Below are 19709 nucleotides of genomic sequence, written 5' to 3' on the forward strand. Positions count from 1 at the left end.
AACTGAGGGTGTTTATGGAACCTCTACTAATGGCCTCAGCTACTGCGGCCTGGGACACCAACTGCATGTGTACGCTTTAAGAGATACATCTATTAACAGCTTGCAGAACTACACCTTTCTTGTTCCTGGCTCATTGGAACATCTAATGGTTTTCAGGACAAAATATTAAGGAAAATCTCTTAAAGAGCTCAAAATGCATATCTAATAATGATTTGCAGTACTGTGTTCTTTTTTAAAGAAGATACATATATTTTTTCTCACTGTGTTCTGCAAGACTTTGTTGATTAATCTCATACTTTCTCTCAGGCATGGTGTATTCTCTTTAAGGAATGAAACAAACTCTGTTTTATTTTTGAAGTCCCAGCAGCATGAAATAGATAAAGAGTTTCACAAAGTAAAGAATTAAGGCATTTTTAAGTGCTAATCACTGGTAATACCTATATATAATAGGGCGTCTGCACCTGCTTCCCCGCAAACATACAGGAAGTACACTCTGAACCATTACAATGATGAATACCAACATAGCTCAGCATTGGTATATTTTATTAGCTCAGAAAATTTATAAGACTAGGGTTTGCTTCTGAAATGTCGTTGTGCTCCTCTCTGACCCCTATCAAAAATATTTTCTGGACATTATTAATGCAGGAATAATTTGTCTGCAACAAACCTAGATGACTGAGAAATTTCACTTATGTAAGTAATACCCCACAAAGAGCTCAAGGAAAAGGCATGCTAAAAAGGAAATTGCTATACTGTTGTCCACAAACTATACATGGTCTTATAACATTCTCAGTCACCCTTGTTAAGCAATACAAGCTGTGAAACCTGAATTTTGCTCTTTGAATGAACCACAAACCCAGCACTGGTTCTTTTTTTAGCATATATCTACCCCAAGGTTCCCAACATATTACACTCCTGTGGTCAGTAAAAGCGTTCAGCACTCATATTTTTGGGAAGGCTCAACCTAAATATTCAATCAGGAATTAGGGACCTAAAGAGAGCAGTAGGAAAGAGGGAAGATGCATGGAATAGTCTAGGTGCCAATTTTTCCGAGCACTCTGAAGCTGATAAACTAAATAACATATTCTGGAACAACTTAGAGAACAGGATTGTATAATCATAAATGGCCAACATGAAAACTGTATTTTATCTCACTGACTCACAAATTTGTCCATTGCCCCAATATAACTGATTATGTGAAATCTTGATAAGGAGTTTCCAGTTTCTCTGAGATTTCCACATTCAGGATAACAAACTGAGGGTCTGATTTACAGTTGGCAGGTAGGGCTACTTTGTCACAGATGGGACGGATATCTCAACCGCAATATCACGATTCCCTTTTGTCCTGTGGAAATCATAATATAGCGGACAGGGTGTCTGTTACGTTCATGATGAAGTAACCCATCCGCCAAACTATAAATCAGGCTGTAAGTAAGCACCATCTGTCTTTAAAAGAAGTTTTTTTCACTAGAAATTAAAAGATGAATTTAGCCTAAATGATTTTGAAGCTGTGATCAATAAGCACTACTGTCAAAAACTGAGAACCATAGAAACATATCCTCTTTACAAGTCCATCTAGTTAATGTTGTTGGAAAGATTGCTGAGGGCCAGATATTGAGATTGGTGGAAAGTACCAATCATTATGTTTCCCACCCTGATGGACTACCGTTTCCCAAATTTTGAGCTTTCCACTGACCCAGCAGTGATCTCTGTACCTTGACAGTAACCACCGTCATGGGTTTCCTCTCAAGTTTCAAAATGTTTGGTGGATGGCCACTAAACTTTAACAAACTTATTGCTTTAAAAAACAAACTCACAAAGTGAGGTTTTACCTTGAAGTAAAGGACACGAAAAAAAGAATGCCACACCATCCACCCTAATTATGTGGGCAGTATAATGCCCTCCTCCAACAGCCCTCCCTTCTTTGAAAGTAGCTTTACATCAATGGATCTCCTGAGTGCTCAGTTAAAAACAAATGCAATGGTCTTCCTTACCAGAAAAAGGCCAGGCAGATCATCTCTTTGGCAGACAGGAGACCTATCTTGTTTGCAATGGAGTATCCTCTCTCAAAATTATAATTCAACACCCGATAGTTGAAAGTAATTTCATTGAGGATTTTGGTATCTTTCTGGACGTAGTTGGTAAAAACACCTCAAAACAGCAAAATAATTATGTCTTGTAAGACTAAGACAAGTGAGGAAATGTGGAGGGGATAACAGTCAAGTAAATAAATAGCCTAATATGCAGAAAATAAATCCAATATTCATTGAGCTGAGAGAGACTAGTAAGAATATGGCATAGAAGAAGATCCAAACATCTGACAGCTCTGAAAATACTGCAAGTTGATCAGTAGTGGGCAGATTGTTGTGACCTCCTTTATCTAGGAATATAACACAATTCTGATCTATAATTCATAATGAAATTAAGATCTCTTTCCAACATATTTCCATTTGGAATCAGGAATGTATTAACTATTTGACAAACCTTTATAGCTCAAATGATCTTAAAAGTACTTCCGAAAGTACTGAAGTGAATACCAATAGCACCAAATGTGAGCCTCTACATTTTAATGTGATAATTAAGTATGTTAAAAATGTACATACTCAGAAGTCATAATCCATCTACGTAAAAAGGAAGCAAGGCACTCACCCAGTATTTACTGACAATTAAATCTGCATAACTCTGTAGGAAAACTGTTGCAAAAATATTTTTAGAACACTTGCTATCTTGGGTATTAGAAAAAGAAATAATTCTGGTAGAGCAGTTTGGACCTAGCCATATGCAAATCAGTCTTGACCCTGTTCCCCATGGGAACAGTCCAGCCCGAACTGCCATGCCAGAGCCTATCTGGACTGAAAACAAGCATCCTAAGACCGGTTTCAGTGTATCACCCTTCATCAGCCATACCTTGACTCCAGTGGCATGGGGAGCAAGGGACCACGTCTGGGCATACCCTTCCCACTGAGGGCAACTTTAGCAACACAAAAGGATGATGGCCGGAGTGCTGAACAATGCAAACACTCAACCCCAGACACAGATCTGGGTTTAATCCATCATTCTTTGGCTCACCATGCCACCCCAGTTTGGACCCAGGCTTCTGCAAATCAGTCTTGATCCTGTTCCTCATGGGACAGTCCAGCCCGAACTACCAAGCCAGGTCCTCCCTGGAGCGGAAACAAGCATCCTGGGATCGGTTTCAGGGTATCACCCTTCATCAGCCAGGCTAGCTTGAATCCAGTGGCACACTGAGCAAGGGACCCATGACTGGGCATACACTTTCCACTTAGTGCAACTTTAGCAACACAAAAGGATGATGGACGGGGTGCTTAACAATACAAACACTCACCCCCAGTCACAGACCTGGGTTTAATCCATCGCTCTTTTGCTCACCACGCCACCCCAGTTTGAACCCAGCCATATGCAAATCAGTCTTGACCCTGTTCTTAATGGGAACAGTCCAGCCCAAACTGCCAAGCCAGGTCCTCCCTGGACCAGACACAAGCATCCTGGGACCGGTTTCAGGGAATCACCCTTCATCAGCCAAGCTAGCTTGAATCAAGTGGCACAGTGAGCAAGGGGCCCATGTCTGGGCATACCCTTCCCACTTAGTGCAACTGTAGCAACACAAAAGGATGATGGACGGAGTGCTGAACAGTGCAAACACTCACCCCCAGTCACAGACCTGGGTTTAATCCATTGTTCTTTTGCTCACCATGCCACCCCAGTTTGGACCCAGCCATATGCAAATCAGTCTTGACCCTGTTCCTCATGGGAACAGTCCAGCCCGAACTGCCAAGCCAGGTCCTCCCTGGACCGGAAACAAGCATCTGGGAAGCCAAGATCTTAATCATACTTTTTGTCTGTCCTGCATTATTACCTTTGCGGCTACAACTTTTATGGCCAATGTTCTTACATAATAATGTAACTGTCAATCAATCAGGGATTTGTAAAGCGCACTACTCACCTGTGAGGGTCTCAAGGTGCTGAGGAGGAGAGAGGGGAGAAGGCGGGGGGAGGTGCTGCTACTGCTTGAACAGCCAGGTCTTGAGAAGTTTCCTGAAGGTAAGGAGGTCTTTGGCCTGGTGCAGGTGGGTGGGAAGAGTGTTCCACGTTTTGGCGTTGAGGTGCGAGAATGATCTACCACTGTTGTAGTTCTGCGGATGTGTCGGAAGGATGCGAGGGTAAGGTCGGCGGAGCGGAGATGCTGGGTCAGGGTGTAGAAGGAGAGTTGTCTGCTGAGGTATTCTGGTCCGGTGTTGTGGAGTGCTTTGTGAGCGTTGGTGAGGAGTTTGAAGGTGATTCTCTTGTTGACTGGGAGCAAGTGCAGGTTTTTCAGGTGGTCTGTGATGTGGCAGTGGCGGGGAATGTCCAGGATGATGCATGCAGAGGTGTTCTGGATGAGTTGCAGCCTCTTCTAGAGTTTGGCGGTGGTTCCTGCATAGAGGGCATTGCCGTAGTCCAGCTTGCTGATTACGAGGGCTTGGGTGAGTGTTCTTCTGGTTTTGGTGGGTATCCATTTGTAGATCGTTTGGAGCATGCAGAGGGTGTTGAAGCAGGAGGAGGAGATGGCGTTGACTTGCTGGGTCATGGATCGTGAGGGGTCCAAGATGAATCCTAGATTGCGTGTGTGGCCGGTGGGAGTCAGAGGGGTTCCAAGAGTGGCAAGCCACCAGGAGTCATCCCATGCGGAGGTGGTGGAGGCGAAGATGAGGACTTCCGTCTTGTCAGAAATGAGTTTGATGCAGCTGCTCTTCATCCATTCGGCGATGGCCTTCATTCCTTCGTGGAGGTAGGTCTTGGCGGAGTCCTTGTCGAGGGAGAGGATCAGCTTGGTGTCGTCAGAGTATGAGATGATGTTGAGGTTGTGGGATCGGGCAATGTTAGCTAGCGAGGCCATGTAGACATAGTTGAGGCAGCATGAGAGCTTCTTTTTTTTTCCTAAGAATGAAGTAATTTGCATGAGAATTTTGAAATTCTTCAAAGGTTTCAGAAGTTTTATGAATTTATAATAATGGTCTCTACATTTTTGCTATGTGAGGGGGGAGTATTTCACACTCATGGTTTGCTGCTATCTCAGGGTGAGTTCTTTGCTGAAAGTGTATTACAGAGAATTTTGCACAATATTATTGTCTCAGGTCTTGTTTGTGTTATTTATAAGGTCTAAATGGACGTATTTTAATTTGGAGTTGGTTCTAATGTCAGTGGTGAGAACTTATTTGGCTGCTCTCTTTGAAGCAATTTGTATAATTGGTTGATTAACGAATTCAGATGTTAATTGCTCTTGAGATTGTATTTTTTAATTTTTATCATGGCTTTTATTCTTTTTTAAGAAGTAAAATTATGGCATTCCTGTTCTGTATTGTTGTGTCATGTGGATCTCTTTGAGTTCAAAATCATGAAGAAAGAATTGAATTGAATAACTGCAACTCATTACATAATGTTGATTTTGTTTAAAATCTGTCAAGATCTAAAAACAATTTAGCTGTGATTGCTTAGACCAGCACACTAGAATATGCAAATAAATGTGTTGAAGCAGCACCCTTTCTATAATCTACATTGCCCAAAAACACACATTTTCCCTAGCTCTGTTTGACTTTCAACAAGGACAAGGTGCATTGCTATGTTCCTGATTCTCTGGCATCCTGAGATTGAAGACTTGGTGGTGATTGTATTAACTGGGAACATGTATGGAACCTCTAGCTATAACCTATGTTAGTGCAGCATAGTATAGAAAAGACTTGCATCAGGTTTCGGAATGAAATCTAGCAATAGAATGCAATACTATAAAGAATCTTCAACTTGCAGATATACATCTTTCTGAAATGATTTTCAAACACATCTAGGCAAATGTCATGTAGTGAGGAACATGGAGGATGTGTACTATCCTAAAATCCTTGGCCAACTCTAAAAATATCTTCATCTTTCCGGGTGACAATATGGAATAACTGAGGGAAGGTGAGCTTTGTGTTCCATGTATGAGAAGAATTTTTTTTCATTTAATGTAACAGATCAGGGTCTATGAGATGTAAGTAATGGCAGACTGTAACATCTTCAAACAGCTTTGTGACTTATTTTAGAGTGGCAAGGCATGTTCTTTGGATCAGGCATTGTTGACAGTATCTTTTGTGAAAAGTAATAATGTAATATTGAATTGCAGGGCATCAGTCAAGCTGAACTATTTTCTTCAAGAATTGAAGTTCTGCAACCTGCTATTATTTGCAAACAGCATTTGTTCATGCCTGTGTTTACATCTGCTACTGTTACCATTAAATATTAAAGAGACCTATAGGATTCACTGATGCTTGTTTTAAGGTGTTGTAAAGTTCAACTGATTCCAATATTTGTTTATTCTCAAAGAGGAATAATCATCTCAGCCTGAGAGATATTGCACAATACCCTGGACACATTTCAAAAAGGACCAATCAACAATGGTCAATTCAGAAAACAACAACATAGGATGATTATCAAAGAACACTTTCAAAGTAATCCCAAGTGCATAGAAGAAAAAAACATTTTCAGAAACTGTACCTCAAGACTTGACAAACTACCATTCCAGTTCACCCTTGGTGATGGGTTATGTGCAGTGCTGTTGGAGTCTTTCACACCTGACAATTACACATCATGTTAACATTGAGGTACTGCAATGGATGTTATTGTACTACCAATTGCATAGTTTGCAATTGTAAAATGATCAAAATCACTACTAATAGATTGGACATAAGAAAACACAATAATATCATATATAACATGAACACCAAATTACAACAAAAGCATCAAACACTACCTGTCCATATTTTGCTGCTAGGTGAAGCGGTGTCCAGTAGTGGTTATCAGCGACATTAGGATCAGCTGAATTTTCTAAAAGCAGTGCAGCCACATCTGTATATCCACTTGCACATGCCATGTGAAGCTAGAAAAGAGACACATACATACTATTAAAAGCATCAAGGGCACTCTTTTAATTTCACTCATAGAGGATTTTTTCAGATTTTCACAATGAGGTTACCATTCAGAAATGTTTGTATATGTAGCAGTCTATCCAGATAGGCTAATGTTGAGAGTTGCACCTTAATTCTGATGGGTCCTGTAACTGCTATTACAGGGCATAGAGGAATTGCAAGTTTAGTGGGAACATTGCTGGCAAGTGGTATTCTATTTGTGGATTACACCTGCTGCAAGCAGCAAAGTCTCTGGGCAGAATAATTTCCCGAAACATGCAAGAATCAGTATGGAAAGTTCAATTATATCATGGTATTCCTCACAAATGTCTAATTCCTACCAAATGACCTAGAACCCAAAACCAATAGTTTACAAGTAAGGAAATTATGGGTTGTGGAAAAACAAAACTCACTAATGAGGATCAGTTATGCACTAAATTCTATCTCATATGCTCATGGAACAAAGTTAATGAATTTAAATAGGTAGAATTCATTTATCAAGGAACTGAAGTACTTTCAAAAGTTTAGAAGCTCCACAATTACAGTATAGTATACAGTCTGGTCAAGAACAAATTGATTCTCCAAGACCCTCTGAGAGTCCTCTAAAACTCTGATAAGAACAATGACCCCTTTTTCACTTCCCGCTCTAAATTCAAGTTTTTGCACTAATAAACCAAAAAAAGAAACTAGTAAATTATCTTGAATGATATGTGTAAACCAATTCATTTTGAATTGTGATCATACAGGTGGATGTATTGAAATAAGAAAACAATATCTAGAGTAATAAAGTCTGTAAAAATGTATGAGTGACATGGGCTATTAAAGTCTAGTGTTGCTAATGTCTTTATTCCAAATACAGGAACTACACCAGGAAAATTGTTACATTTAAGAGTAGCTCGTTAGCTACTAGTAGCTCTGGAGCTACCCATAAGTAGCCCTCCTTCGTGTAGCAAAGCCTACAAAAACTGAAAAATGTATATTCAAAACAAAAATGTAAACTTGTCTGATGTACTCACTATTAAAATGTTAATATCCGTAGCTCTGGGTGATTTTCATTGAACAAACGTAGTCTTTATTAAAGGTAAGGTTGGAGACCCCTGAGGGTATCGTCATTTCTTACAATTACCTATTTTTTATTTACAATGGTTTTATGTCTTCAATTCCATGGCCTTTAATTCACCAAATGTTAATTTACCTATACTTTACATTACCCTCTTGATGTACCTTCACATGTGTGCATTTTCCCTATTCATAAATGTAAGCATGTTATTAACTTTTGCTTTAATCCTATTTTCATTTAATGTAATTACAGTAAATTACAATCATACTAATGTGTATCATAGCTTCAATTTGAATTATTATTTTTGTTTCTTTTTATGTAATGCCACATCTATTCTTATTGCAGCAATAAAACAATTGCCAACCTTGAACCAAATTCATTTTATTTACAATTTTTTTATTATATTAAATTAAAACTAATTCTAACCACAAACCTACTGTTATTCTAGTTAATTAAAAATAATAAAACTTTGGTAATTCTAATGTTAATGCTATGATAATTCAAATTAAATTAACTTGCACAGTTTTAGATATCATCTTGCAGTAACTTCAGTTGATACTAAATTAAATTATAATAATAAAATCTACTCTGCCTTTAACCTTAGATTGTGTTGAATATATGTTTAGTTTTATTTTATTGAATTTTATTTAAAAATATCCTAAAGCTATTTGCAAATGTAATTATTTGTTATTTCAATCATATAAAATACTACTCAAACCCAAGGTACACTAACTTTAACCCCTTACTCATTAAATTACATTATGTTTTATTAAAGTGCAGTAATACCAGTCTTCACCCTAATCAATATAAGGACATTAATATAAATCCTCAACAACAAATAAAGTAGTGATTAATTTGAATTAATGCTAAATTATCCTTACACTAAATAGGTTTTCTCGACGCTTTGGGACGAATTAATGAATAAAAATAAAGGTGATGTCAGCAAATGGCAGATGAACTAAAAGGGGGACAGAAATGTCTTGCACTGTTCTGAAGTATGCATGTAGCACATGTGTATTAAAATACCACCTTGGTAGTCCTAAAACATGCAGTAAATATGCAGTAAAAATATTAACTTTTGTTTGTCTCAAGCTTACTGCATATTTTAGCACTGCTATGATACAAAACATAGGCTTTGACAACATTACACAGTAGTAATGGTATTGCTGCACCAATTAAAAGCATAGAGTAAAACTAAAATTGTGTTTTATGGGTTTCTAAACACTAGTGTGTCTAAACAACATTTTGTGCATGATTATGTGCAAGGAGAAAACACCTACTTACTGTACCTATGTCGTAATTTGTAGTTAGCAGCATGCTAATACAAGTGATCTAGAACAGTCTTTTGGTTTCATAGTAAGTGGCTAGTGTTTACCACCAATGTTGGGCTGATGGAATGATAGTGGGGTTATTTTTTTCACTCAAAGTGATTTTACAACACAGCTTTTCTGGTGTGGTTACGGAATGCACAATGGCTGATTATAATATTAAATTATAAAAATGTGGTTGCCACAATTTTAATTGTGGTAATATGGATTCAGATATACTTCGTTCAAGACATTCCCTAAATTAGGTATTTGCCAGTCAAAACTTGAGAGCAAACGTTTGACAGTAAAAAATGACACTACCTATTCTTGCCCTTTTACCTTGTTGCACTCATTACTATGGAGGACTTTCATTTTTTTTTTATTGAATGGCCTGTTCATCCCCAAGAAACTGTGTATCATTCACCAAGATAATCTCTAGACCTACGAAATGGTTAACAAAGTAAAAACAAACAGAGCTGAGCCGTGTACCTTAAATGTAGTTGGGCATGCAATTTAAAGAAAGCTGTGGTTGCCAAGGATTCGTTTCTGAAACATGTTTACTCTTTTGTGTATATCTCTTTTATGGAGTTGAGTACAGATACCATACTGATTGCATATATCGTACCAATCTGAAACAAGTAAGTATTGGAAAGACAACAGGGGCCAGTTTTAAAGTTGTTGCAATCTCAATCATGTTTCACATTTTTGTTTCACAGATAAATGTCAATCATTGCTGTAGTGCAGAAGGCACATTGCTCACTGCATATGTGAACATTCACGTACATTGAATAGGATCCTGCTGGGACTGTCAAATGACTTTCTCAAGAATATGCATAAAAACCTGCTCCTGGTGCAATGTTCTAGCCTAATTATGTTATGTTAATCTTAATCATAGAGCACATAATCACCGATATGTTTCTTGGCTCTAAAAGAGAAACAATCAAAAGGGCCAAGGTGTATAGCTGAGAGTTAATCCGAGTATGCTTGCTTCTACAGCCATCAGTCTTTTCCAGAAGCAACACAAATTCAGTTCCGGGTTAATGCTCTGTGAGAGGGAATTGCAGATTGAGGGGGCTTGTGCCTCAAAACTTCCAAGAATACATTTCAAAAATGTTTAGAAGGTCCTTAAGGGTTGAATTCGAAGATCACATGTTGCGTTTAGGAGATAATGTATTACCCTTCTAGAAATGTACTAAGGGGCAAGGGCTCTTGGCACCCTGAATGTTAGACAGCATTAGTTGAAATTGTTATGAATTTCCCAAAAAAGTAAATCAGTACTCGCATGTGGGTGTAAATCTACAAGTGCAGATTTAGGCCCTCATTACAACCCTGGCGGTCGGTGTTAAAGCAGCGGTAATACCGCAAACAGGCCGGCGGTAAAAAAAAATGAATCACAACCATGGCGGAAACCGCCAACACAGACAGTCACTTTAACACTCCGACCACCACGGCGGTAGAAACAAACACCGCGGCAGTAACCGCCATCAGACAGGCAGAACACAATGTACAGCCCACTGTATTACAAGGCACGAATCCCCCAACTTTTCCGGGGCGGTACCAACGCCATCAAAAGCAAGGCGGAAACAGTCTTTGGAACGGAAACCACTCACCTCTCGACACCCTACGACGAACCCGGACGCCATGGAGCCCGAGTTACAGGTGCTACCAATGTTGGTTTACCTCCTTTTCTACCTGGAGCAGCAAAGACGGCGGCGACGACCACGGTGAGTACTGCACCTAGCACACAGGGGAGGGGGGAGGAAAGAGAGAGTGACACACACACGCAACACGCAACACGCAACACCCCCACCCCCACCCTCACCCTCAACACCATACACACAAATACATTCCCCAACATTACATGTAAACTCCGTAACTCCCTAGAAGAACGCAAGAACAAAATGAAATGATTGTAACGAGTGTAATCATTGAAAATTCATATATGTAACAGATCATTATATACAAATATGTACAGCAACTACAGAAGTCCGGATAGTGTTCCAATCATTGTCCGTGGACCAGTGGTCCCAAAATACATGGGCGAAGCCCACACATGATATCTGACTCTAAACGGAGAGAACACTGCTGGGGCATCAGCTCGAAAATAAACAGGCACCTCAGGGGAAAGGGGAGGGGGGCACCTCAGCCGGATGAAGGGACGACGCTCCACGAGGGGGCTCCATGCCCACTGTTTGGTCCTGGGGAGTGCAAAGCCACAGTCTCTCAAGTCTTTCAAGTGGGTGGCTTGCCCACTGCTTTATCCTGGGGAGTGCAAAGCCACAGTCTCTCAAGTGGGTGGGCTGCTCACTGCTTTATCCTGGGGAGTGCAAAGCCACAGTCTCTCAAGTCTCTCAAGTGGGTGGTTTGCCCACTGTTTTATCCTGGGGAGTGCAAAGCCACAGTCTCTCAAGTGGGTGGGTTGCCCACTGCATGGTCCTGGGGAGTGCAAAGCCACAGTCTCTCAAGTCTCTCAAGTGGGTGGTTTGCCCACTGCTTTATCCTGGGGAGTGCAAAGCCACAGTCTCTCAAGTCTCTCAAGTGGGTGGGCTGCTCACTGCTTTATCCTGGGGAGTGCAAAGCCACAGTCTCTCAAGTCTCTCAAGTGGGTGGTTTGCCCACTGTTTTATCCTGGGGAGTGCAAAGCCACAGTCTCTCAAGTGGGTGGTTTGCCCACTGCTTTATTCTGGGGAGGGCAAAGCCACAGTGTCTCAAGTGTGTGACATGTCCCACTGGTTCTGGAGGGGGCTTAGTGCCCAGAGTGTTTCATCCTGCCAAGGACTGGGGTAGAGGATGCAGTTCTCCACTGGTTCTGGAGGGGGCATGGTGCCCAGAGTGCTTCATCCTGCCAAGGACTGTGTTAGTGGATGCATTTCTCCACTGGTTCTGGAGAGGGCTTAGTGCCCAGAGTGCTTCCTCCTGCCAAGGACTGGGGTAGTGGTGCTTTTCTCCACTGGTTCTGGAGGGGGCTTTTGTGCCCAGAGTGCTTCATCCTGCCAAGGACTGGGGTAGTGGATGCATTTCTCCACTGGTTCTGGAGGGGGCCTAGTGCCCAGAGTGCTTTATCCTGCCAAGGACTGGGGTAGTGGATGCAGTTCTCCACTGGTTCTGGAGGGGGCTTAGTGCAGGGGGCTTTGCCCAGAGTGCTTCATCCTGCCAAGGACTGGGGTAGTTGATGCAGTTCTCTACTGGTTCTGGAGGGGGCTTTGTGCCCAGAGTGCTTCATCCTGCCAAGGACTAGGGTAGTGGATGCAGTTCTCCACTGGTTCTGGAGGGGCGTATTGCCCAGAGTGCTTCATCCTGCCAAGGACAGGGTAGTGGATGCAGTTCTCCACTGGTTCTGGAGGGGCTTAGTACCCAGAGTGCTTAATCCTGCCAAGGACTGGGGTAGTGGTTACAGTTCTCCACTGGTTCTGGAGGGGGCTTTGTGTCCAGAGTGCTGCACATGCTTTGTGGCAGGTCCCATTCCCTCACCTGGGTGTGTATGCCACGAGATTGCCAGGGAACAGGTAGCATGATACCCCATGGAGTCAGAGACACACTCCACCCTGCTGCGACTTTGCCTGCCAACTGCTGGTACTAACAGTGCTGGTTGTGGTGCCTTATGTACGCTGTGCAGGGTCCAGGATGTCTCCTGCAGCCTCAGACGGCTGTCCACTGGGAATGTTGTCCATGCCGGTTGTGGTGGCACTATCTGTGCATGTCACGGGGCTGGTGGCAGTGGTGGCGGTGGTTGCAGCGGTGTCTGTGGTGGAGATGCTGCCGGTGGTGCATGTGTCAGCACCTGTGGAGGGAGACAGCAGGACGTCTCCTACAGCCTCAGACGGCTGCCCACTGGGGATGATGCTGGGGCTGTTGCTGAGGCAACAGACGTGCAGGTGGCCGTGCAGGTGGTGGTGTCCACCGCCGTACAGGTTGCTGTTCTGTTTTCCAGAAGGGGTGACACCAGTCCCTCAGCCGGAGGCTCCGTGCCCTGTGCTGACTTCCCTTTAGCCTTGTGTCCCTTCCCCACCTTTGAAGTTGCTGCTGGGACCTTGGCACTGTCCCCTTTAGGCTTGGAGGAGGCCTTGCTGGGTGGTTAGTGTGGCTTTTCCCTACGGCATGTGGGCCCCTTCTTCACCTTGGCAGGTGGCGGAATGGGCTGATCCTTGGCCTCGCTAGGTGGCACTCTGGCAGCCCTGATGGGTGCCGCCTGCGATGTCGCAAGACTTCCAGAGACCACAGTGCTGGAGGATTTGGTGGCTGAGGTGCTGGGCTGGGATGTGGACATCCTGGCCCTAGGGGAAGGATGAGAGGAGGTGTAGGGAAGAGGTCAATGTTAGCCATGGTGCATGGGCTGGAGGCTGTTGTGAGGTGGATGGCTGATGAGTGGGTGTGTGCCTGCCTTCGTGTACTTTGGGAGGAGGGCTCACAGACGCACTGGCAGAGGACACAGGGGACGTGTGCATGGTAGTGGGGGTGGTGATTGCACGTGAGTGGTGTGTGGTGATGGGCGTGTTGGTGATGGAGGTAGTGGCTGAGGATGTAGTGCATGCAGGTGTGAGTGGAGATGAGACTGGGAGGGAGGAGGAGGACATGGAGGTGGGGGACACAGTGGATGCAGTGGATGTTGGTGTGTCTGATTGGGAATGGTGCTTGTGTGAGTGCCTGTGGGATGTGTGGTGGTTATGTTTGCCATGTTCACTCTTGTGTGTTGTTGAGTGTGCATGCTGGTCTGATGGTGTGCTTGGGATAGGCTGAGGTAGAGGGGATTGGGTCTGGGTAGTGGAAGTTGGAGGGGGGAGGCTGGACACAGGGACAATGGCTGCCATCACTGCTTAGGCCGAGCCTGAAATGCTCTATGTTGGGCTGCCTGGCCAGAATGAATGCCCTCCAGGCATGCATTTGTCTGCTGCAAATGTCTCTCGACACCCTGGATGGCATTCAAAATGGTTGATTACCCAACAGTGAGGGATCTCAGAAGGTCAATAGCTTCCTCACTGAGGGCAGCAGGACTGAATGGGGCAGAGCCTGAGGTGCCTGGGGCAAAGGAGATGCCCACCCTCCTGGGTGAGCGGGCACGGGAAATACGCTGAGAGGCTGCTGGGAGGGCAGTGCTGGTAGGTGGGGTGGCGGCTGTACCTGTTGATGCGGTGGGCACAGAGGTGCCCACCACTGCAAGGGAGCTCCCATCAGAGGAAGAGTCGCTGTCCCTGGTGTCTCCTCCTGTCTCCGCCATGGAGCTCCCCTCGCCCTCCGTCCCACTGGTGCCTTCAGACTCTATAAATTCACCGTCCAGGGCCATGTGGGTTGCAGCGCCCTCCTGCTCCGGTGCCAATGCTCCTCTGCCAGATGATGCTAATGCACACAAGGACAGGGTGACAAAACAAAAAGGGGCGGAAAGACGGAAGAGACACATGGTCAATGCCTGCAACACCACTACCGTTGGAGGACACAACACACAGGGAGCAGCCCTGTGCACTAGCCAATGCACTAACAGTTCAGGGGAAAAGCATACGCCGTGGGGGACTCTGCCTAAACCCATTTGATGCACAGCTGGAACCCACAGGAGCCTGACTAGGTGTAGAGGGCCACTACCACTTTTGGGGTTGGAGTGGCACTGAGCCTGCAAAACAATGGATCTACCTTGGCGCATCAGCCCTGGCCTAGGAGAAGCAGAGTCAGCTGAATGAGACTATACCCACCCCCTTGTTGCTGCCGTGATGCCCTCAAGCACCCATCCAACTCAGGATATGCCATGGCCAGGATCCGGTACATCAGGGGGGTCATGGTGCTACGGGCACCCCTTCCACGTTGGGAGGCCATCCCAAGTTTAGCTTCCGCCGTCTTCTTGGTCCATCGGCGCATGTACTCCCATCTTTTGCGGCAGTGGGTACTCCATCTATGGTAGACCCCCAGGGTCCACACTTCCTTGGCGATGGCACGCCAAATCCCCTTCTTCTGGTGGGTGCTGACCTAGAGGAATAGTGAAGTAAGAATGGATGTTACTCCCCTCTCTGGTTCTTCTTACTCATTGGCCACAAACCTCCCACTCTGGCCCAGAAAAACATACACTCACCATCCTCACATCCTGGCCTCTAACCCCCCTCTCTTCCATCCACAACACTCCATACATTCATGTGCCATCCACCATGCACACAGTGTTCTCAACTGTTTGTCTGGAGGACCGCAAAGTAGCGTGTACTGGGGGAGGACCCCATCCCCCAGTTTCTCCAACTCCTCCGCAGTGAAGGCAGGGGCCCTTTCCCCAGACTCTCTAGCCATTGTCGCTTCCAGACTCAGGTCACAGCAGCACTTGCAGTGTACGTCCTCTCCTGTTGAAGGTCAGGTATCAAGTGAGTGAACAGATAGAAAATGGCGGTCACGTCCTCGGCTGTGCGTAACGTCACCGCCGACGTACATCGTCATTGGCTACGTGGACCCATAGGGCCCAATGATAACCAATGCTGAATTGCTCTGCGGTCTTCGACCGCCTACCGCGACACTGCACAACGCCAGCACAGTTACCTCATTTCCCCCTGTCCCTCTTTACAGGTCAGGCAGCCACCATTTCAGGGGGGCACATGGCAGGGCAACTAACAGCGTCACAGCACTTTTGGGCAGGAATACGGACAGACAGCGCCACACACTGATTACATCACGATTGCTCTAAACAGCCTTGTGAAACCTATGTGATGTATGACCCTCTGCTCACCCTTCTCCTCCATAGGGCACGTCTGCTGGGGCAGGTGATGAGATGGCGTCATCCTCCGGTGTACAAACCCCTGGTGGACCTGTCGACAATGGAAGACAGACACATCATTATCACCTACAGACTTGATTGTGCCACAATCCAGGAACTGTGTGCCCAGTTGGAGCCAGACCTAATGTCAGCTATCCGCCATCCCACAGGAATGCCCCCTCTAGTGCAGGTCCTGTCAGTACTCCATTTCCTGGCCAGTGGGTCATTTCAAACAACAGTGGCCATGGCATCAGGGATGTCCCAGCCAATGTTCTCTAATGTGTTGTCCAGAGTGTTGTCTGCCCTGCAGAAACACATGCGCAGCTACATCATTTTCCCTCAGGTGGAGGATTTGCCCACAGCGAAAGGTGACTTCTATGCCCTAGGACATATCCCCAACATCATTGGTGCCATTGATGGTACACATGTGGCATTTGTCCCCCCCCGCAGGAATGAACAGGTGTACAGAAACCGCAAAAGCTACCATTCTATGAATGTGGAGATAGTGTGTTTGGCAGACCAGTACATCTCCCATGTGAATGCCAAGTATCCTGGCTCAGTGCATGACGCTTACATTTTTTTGAGGAACAGCAGCATCCCTTATGTGATGGGGCAACTCCAGAGGCACTGTGTATGGCTAACAGGTGAGCCCAAGTTCCCAACACAATTGACATAGGTGTCTAGGTATGGGAGAGTCCCTAAGGGTTGGAGGATGTCTAACAGTTGTCCCTCGATATTTGCAGGTGACTCTGGTTACCCCAACCTGTCATGGCTACTGACCCCAGTGAGGAATCCCAGGAGAAGGGCAGAGGAATGGTACAATGAGGCACATGGGTGAACTAGGAGGATAATAGAGCACACCTTCGGCCTCCTGAAGGCCAGATTCTGGTGCCTCCATCTGAAAGGTGGCTCCCTATACTACTCCCCAAAGAAGGTGTGCCAGATCATCGTGGCATGCTGTATGTTGCACAACCTGGCTTTGCGACGCCAGGTGCCTTTTCTGCAGGAGGATGGGCCTGATGTTAGTCTTGTGGCAGCTGTGGAGCCTGTGGACAGTAAAGAAGAGGAGGCAGAAGAAGAAGATATAGACAACAAAAACAACATCATCATGCAATACTTCCAGTGAGACACAGGCAAGAGGATGGCACTGCTTCTCTCATATCATACTACTGTAGGACATTGCATAAATCTGCCTTTTTACCTCTGTATGGACCCTGACATGTCACTTTGGCTTTCCATTTCTCAGATCTGGGTCCCACATTGGGCCTTCTGCTATGTTTACTGCTGCCCAACAACTGTCTAACATTGGTATGTGAACATGAATATTGACATTGCTCTATTTCTGAGAGGTTGCAATTACACATTTGTGAAAGTACAGCCTGACTCCAGATTGATTTGTGATTCAAGGGTGTTTATTTCTGTGCAAATAAGTGGAGGGGGCTGTGCAATGGGCTGGGGTGCTGGTGGAGGAATGCCCATGGTAGAGTCCAGTCTCTTGGTCTCACAGGTGCATTGTCCAAGGGGGCACAGGACGTGGAGTAATGGCAGTTCAAAGTTGTCACGGTGACAATGTGGGACAAAAGGGTGACAATCAGGAGAGTGTTATTTCCTGGTGGGGGCCTTGGCAATTTTCCCTGTCTTGTTCCTGGATCTCAGGGACCGTTTGCGGGGTGGATCTCCTTCTGCAGGGGGTGGGGTGCTGGTGGCCTGTTGGTCCTGTGGCGGGACCTCCTGTCCACTAGCGCCGGCGGGGGTGGAGGGCTGTTCAACGTTCAGGCTAGTGTCAGGGGCCCGTTTGTGTGCCACTGTGTCCCTCATGGTGTTGGCCAGGTCTGCCAGTACCCCTGCAATGGTGACCAGGGTGGTGTTGATGGACTTCAAGTCCTCTCTGATCCCCAGGTACTGTTCCCCCTGCAGCCGCTGGGTCTCCTGAAACTTGGCCAGTACTGTGCCCATGGTCTCCTGGGAATGATGATATGCTCCCATGATGTTGGAGAGTGCCGCATGGAGAGTGGGTTCCCTGGGCCTGTCCTCCCCCTGTTGCACAGCAGTCCACCCAGTTTCCCTGTTATCCTGTGCCCCTGTCCGCTGAACCGTGTGCCCACTGCCACTGACCCCAGGTCCCTGATTTTCTTGGGTTGGTGGGTTTGCCTGAAGTCCCTGTAGTGGTGGACACACTGCTGATTGATGTGTCTTGGGGACAGAGGGATGGGCCCGCTGGGTGGGTGCTGTTATTTCCTGAGGGGGGAGGGTCTGTGGTGGTTTGTGACTGTGGCAGGGGAACCGACTGTCTAGAGGTCCCTGATGGGCCGGGCTGGTCATCTTGATCCAGGCGTGCAGAGCTGCTGTCATCACTGTGGGCCTCTTCTCTGGGGGGACTGGATATGTCTGGCACCTCCTGTCCGGTGACGTTGGGTAGGGGTGTAAATGCACAGTTATTGTATCTGTGTGTGCCGTCTTGTGCAATGGGTGAGTTACCCTCTACTCCTAAGCCTGCATTATTGTGTTTGTCCTTGTATGAATACTGATTTTGGGGTCAGGGTGGGTATCTGTACTGGACATGCTTTGGTGATGGGTGTCTATGCAGAGGTGTTGCATGCAGGGTTTGGTATTGGGATGGGTGGGTTGTGATGGTGGGGCATATGTGAGGTGTTGGCGTGATGGGGGTGGGGGTGGGAGTATGTGATGGCATGCAGGTGGGGTGGGGGATATAGTTGTAAAGATATGACTTACCAGAGTCCAGTCCTCCTGCTACTCCTGCGAGGCCCTCAGGATGCATTATTGCCAAGACTTGTTCCTGCCATGTTGTTAGTTGTGGGGGAGGAGGTGGGGGTCCACCGCCAGTCCTCTGTACTGCTATCTGGTGTCTTGATACCCTGGAATGCACCTTCCCCCGTAGGTCGTTCCACCTCTTCCTGATGTCATCCCGTGTTCTGGGGTGCTGTCCTACTGCCTTGACCCTGTTGACGATTCTCCATCATAGCTCCATCTTCCTAGCAATGGAGGTGTGCTGCACCTGTGATCCAAAAAGCTGTGGCTCTACCGGGATAATTTCCTCCACCATGACCCTGAGTTCCTCCTCAGAAAACCTGGGTTGTCTTTGAGGTGCCATGATGTGGTGTGGGTAATGTGTGAGGTGATGTTTGTTGTGCTGTGTGATGTGTTGTGTTGGGGTGAGTTGTCTGAGATGCGTGGATGTTGTATGAGTGATAGTGTTGTGTGCCTGTGGATGCTGGTGTTGTGTTTGCTATTCTCTCTCTCTGCTTCTTCAAAAAAAGTCGTTGTAAGGGGTTGTGGGCAATGTGGGTGGGTGTTTTATAGTGGTGTGAGTGTGTGGGTGTGGTGTGTGTATGTGTATCAGGTGTGTGTATTTTGGATTGTCCAATGTGGTTGAGTTTTGTAAGTGTGTGTGTATTTTTTAGCGCGGCGGTGTGTACCGCCAATAGATTACCGCAGTTGAAAGACCGATGCGTTGATTTGTGGGTCGTGATAGTGTGGACGTATTCCTGTTGGCGTGACGGTGTGGGTTTTGGTATCGCAAGTTTATCACTGACCTTTGGTGTGGCGGACTTGTGTGGGTGTCTGTATTGTGGCAGATTACGAGATGTGGGTCGTAATACCTGTAGCGGATTTCCGCCACGGCCACTGTATGTTGCCGGCCTATAGCACAGTGGTAAGCGGGATTT

The 19709-nt window shown here is 45.7% G+C and overlaps 1 protein-coding gene across 1 annotated transcript in view; it reads right to left on the reverse strand.

The window, feature by feature from the left end:
- Positions 1–19709, reverse strand: part of MYO16 (myosin XVI) — a 2485855-nt gene that overhangs the window by 1795276 nt on the left and 670870 nt on the right. Inside the window, exon 7 of the mRNA XM_069204246.1 lies at positions 6785–6910. Coding sequence (XP_069060347.1) covers positions 6785–6910 — 126 coding nt within the window. The remainder of the gene's footprint in view (positions 1–6784; positions 6911–19709) is intronic.

The sequence above is a fragment of the Pleurodeles waltl genome, chromosome 8, assembly GCF_031143425.1.
Source record: "Pleurodeles waltl isolate 20211129_DDA chromosome 8, aPleWal1.hap1.20221129, whole genome shotgun sequence".
Lineage (NCBI taxonomy): Eukaryota > Metazoa > Chordata > Amphibia > Caudata > Salamandridae > Pleurodeles > Pleurodeles waltl.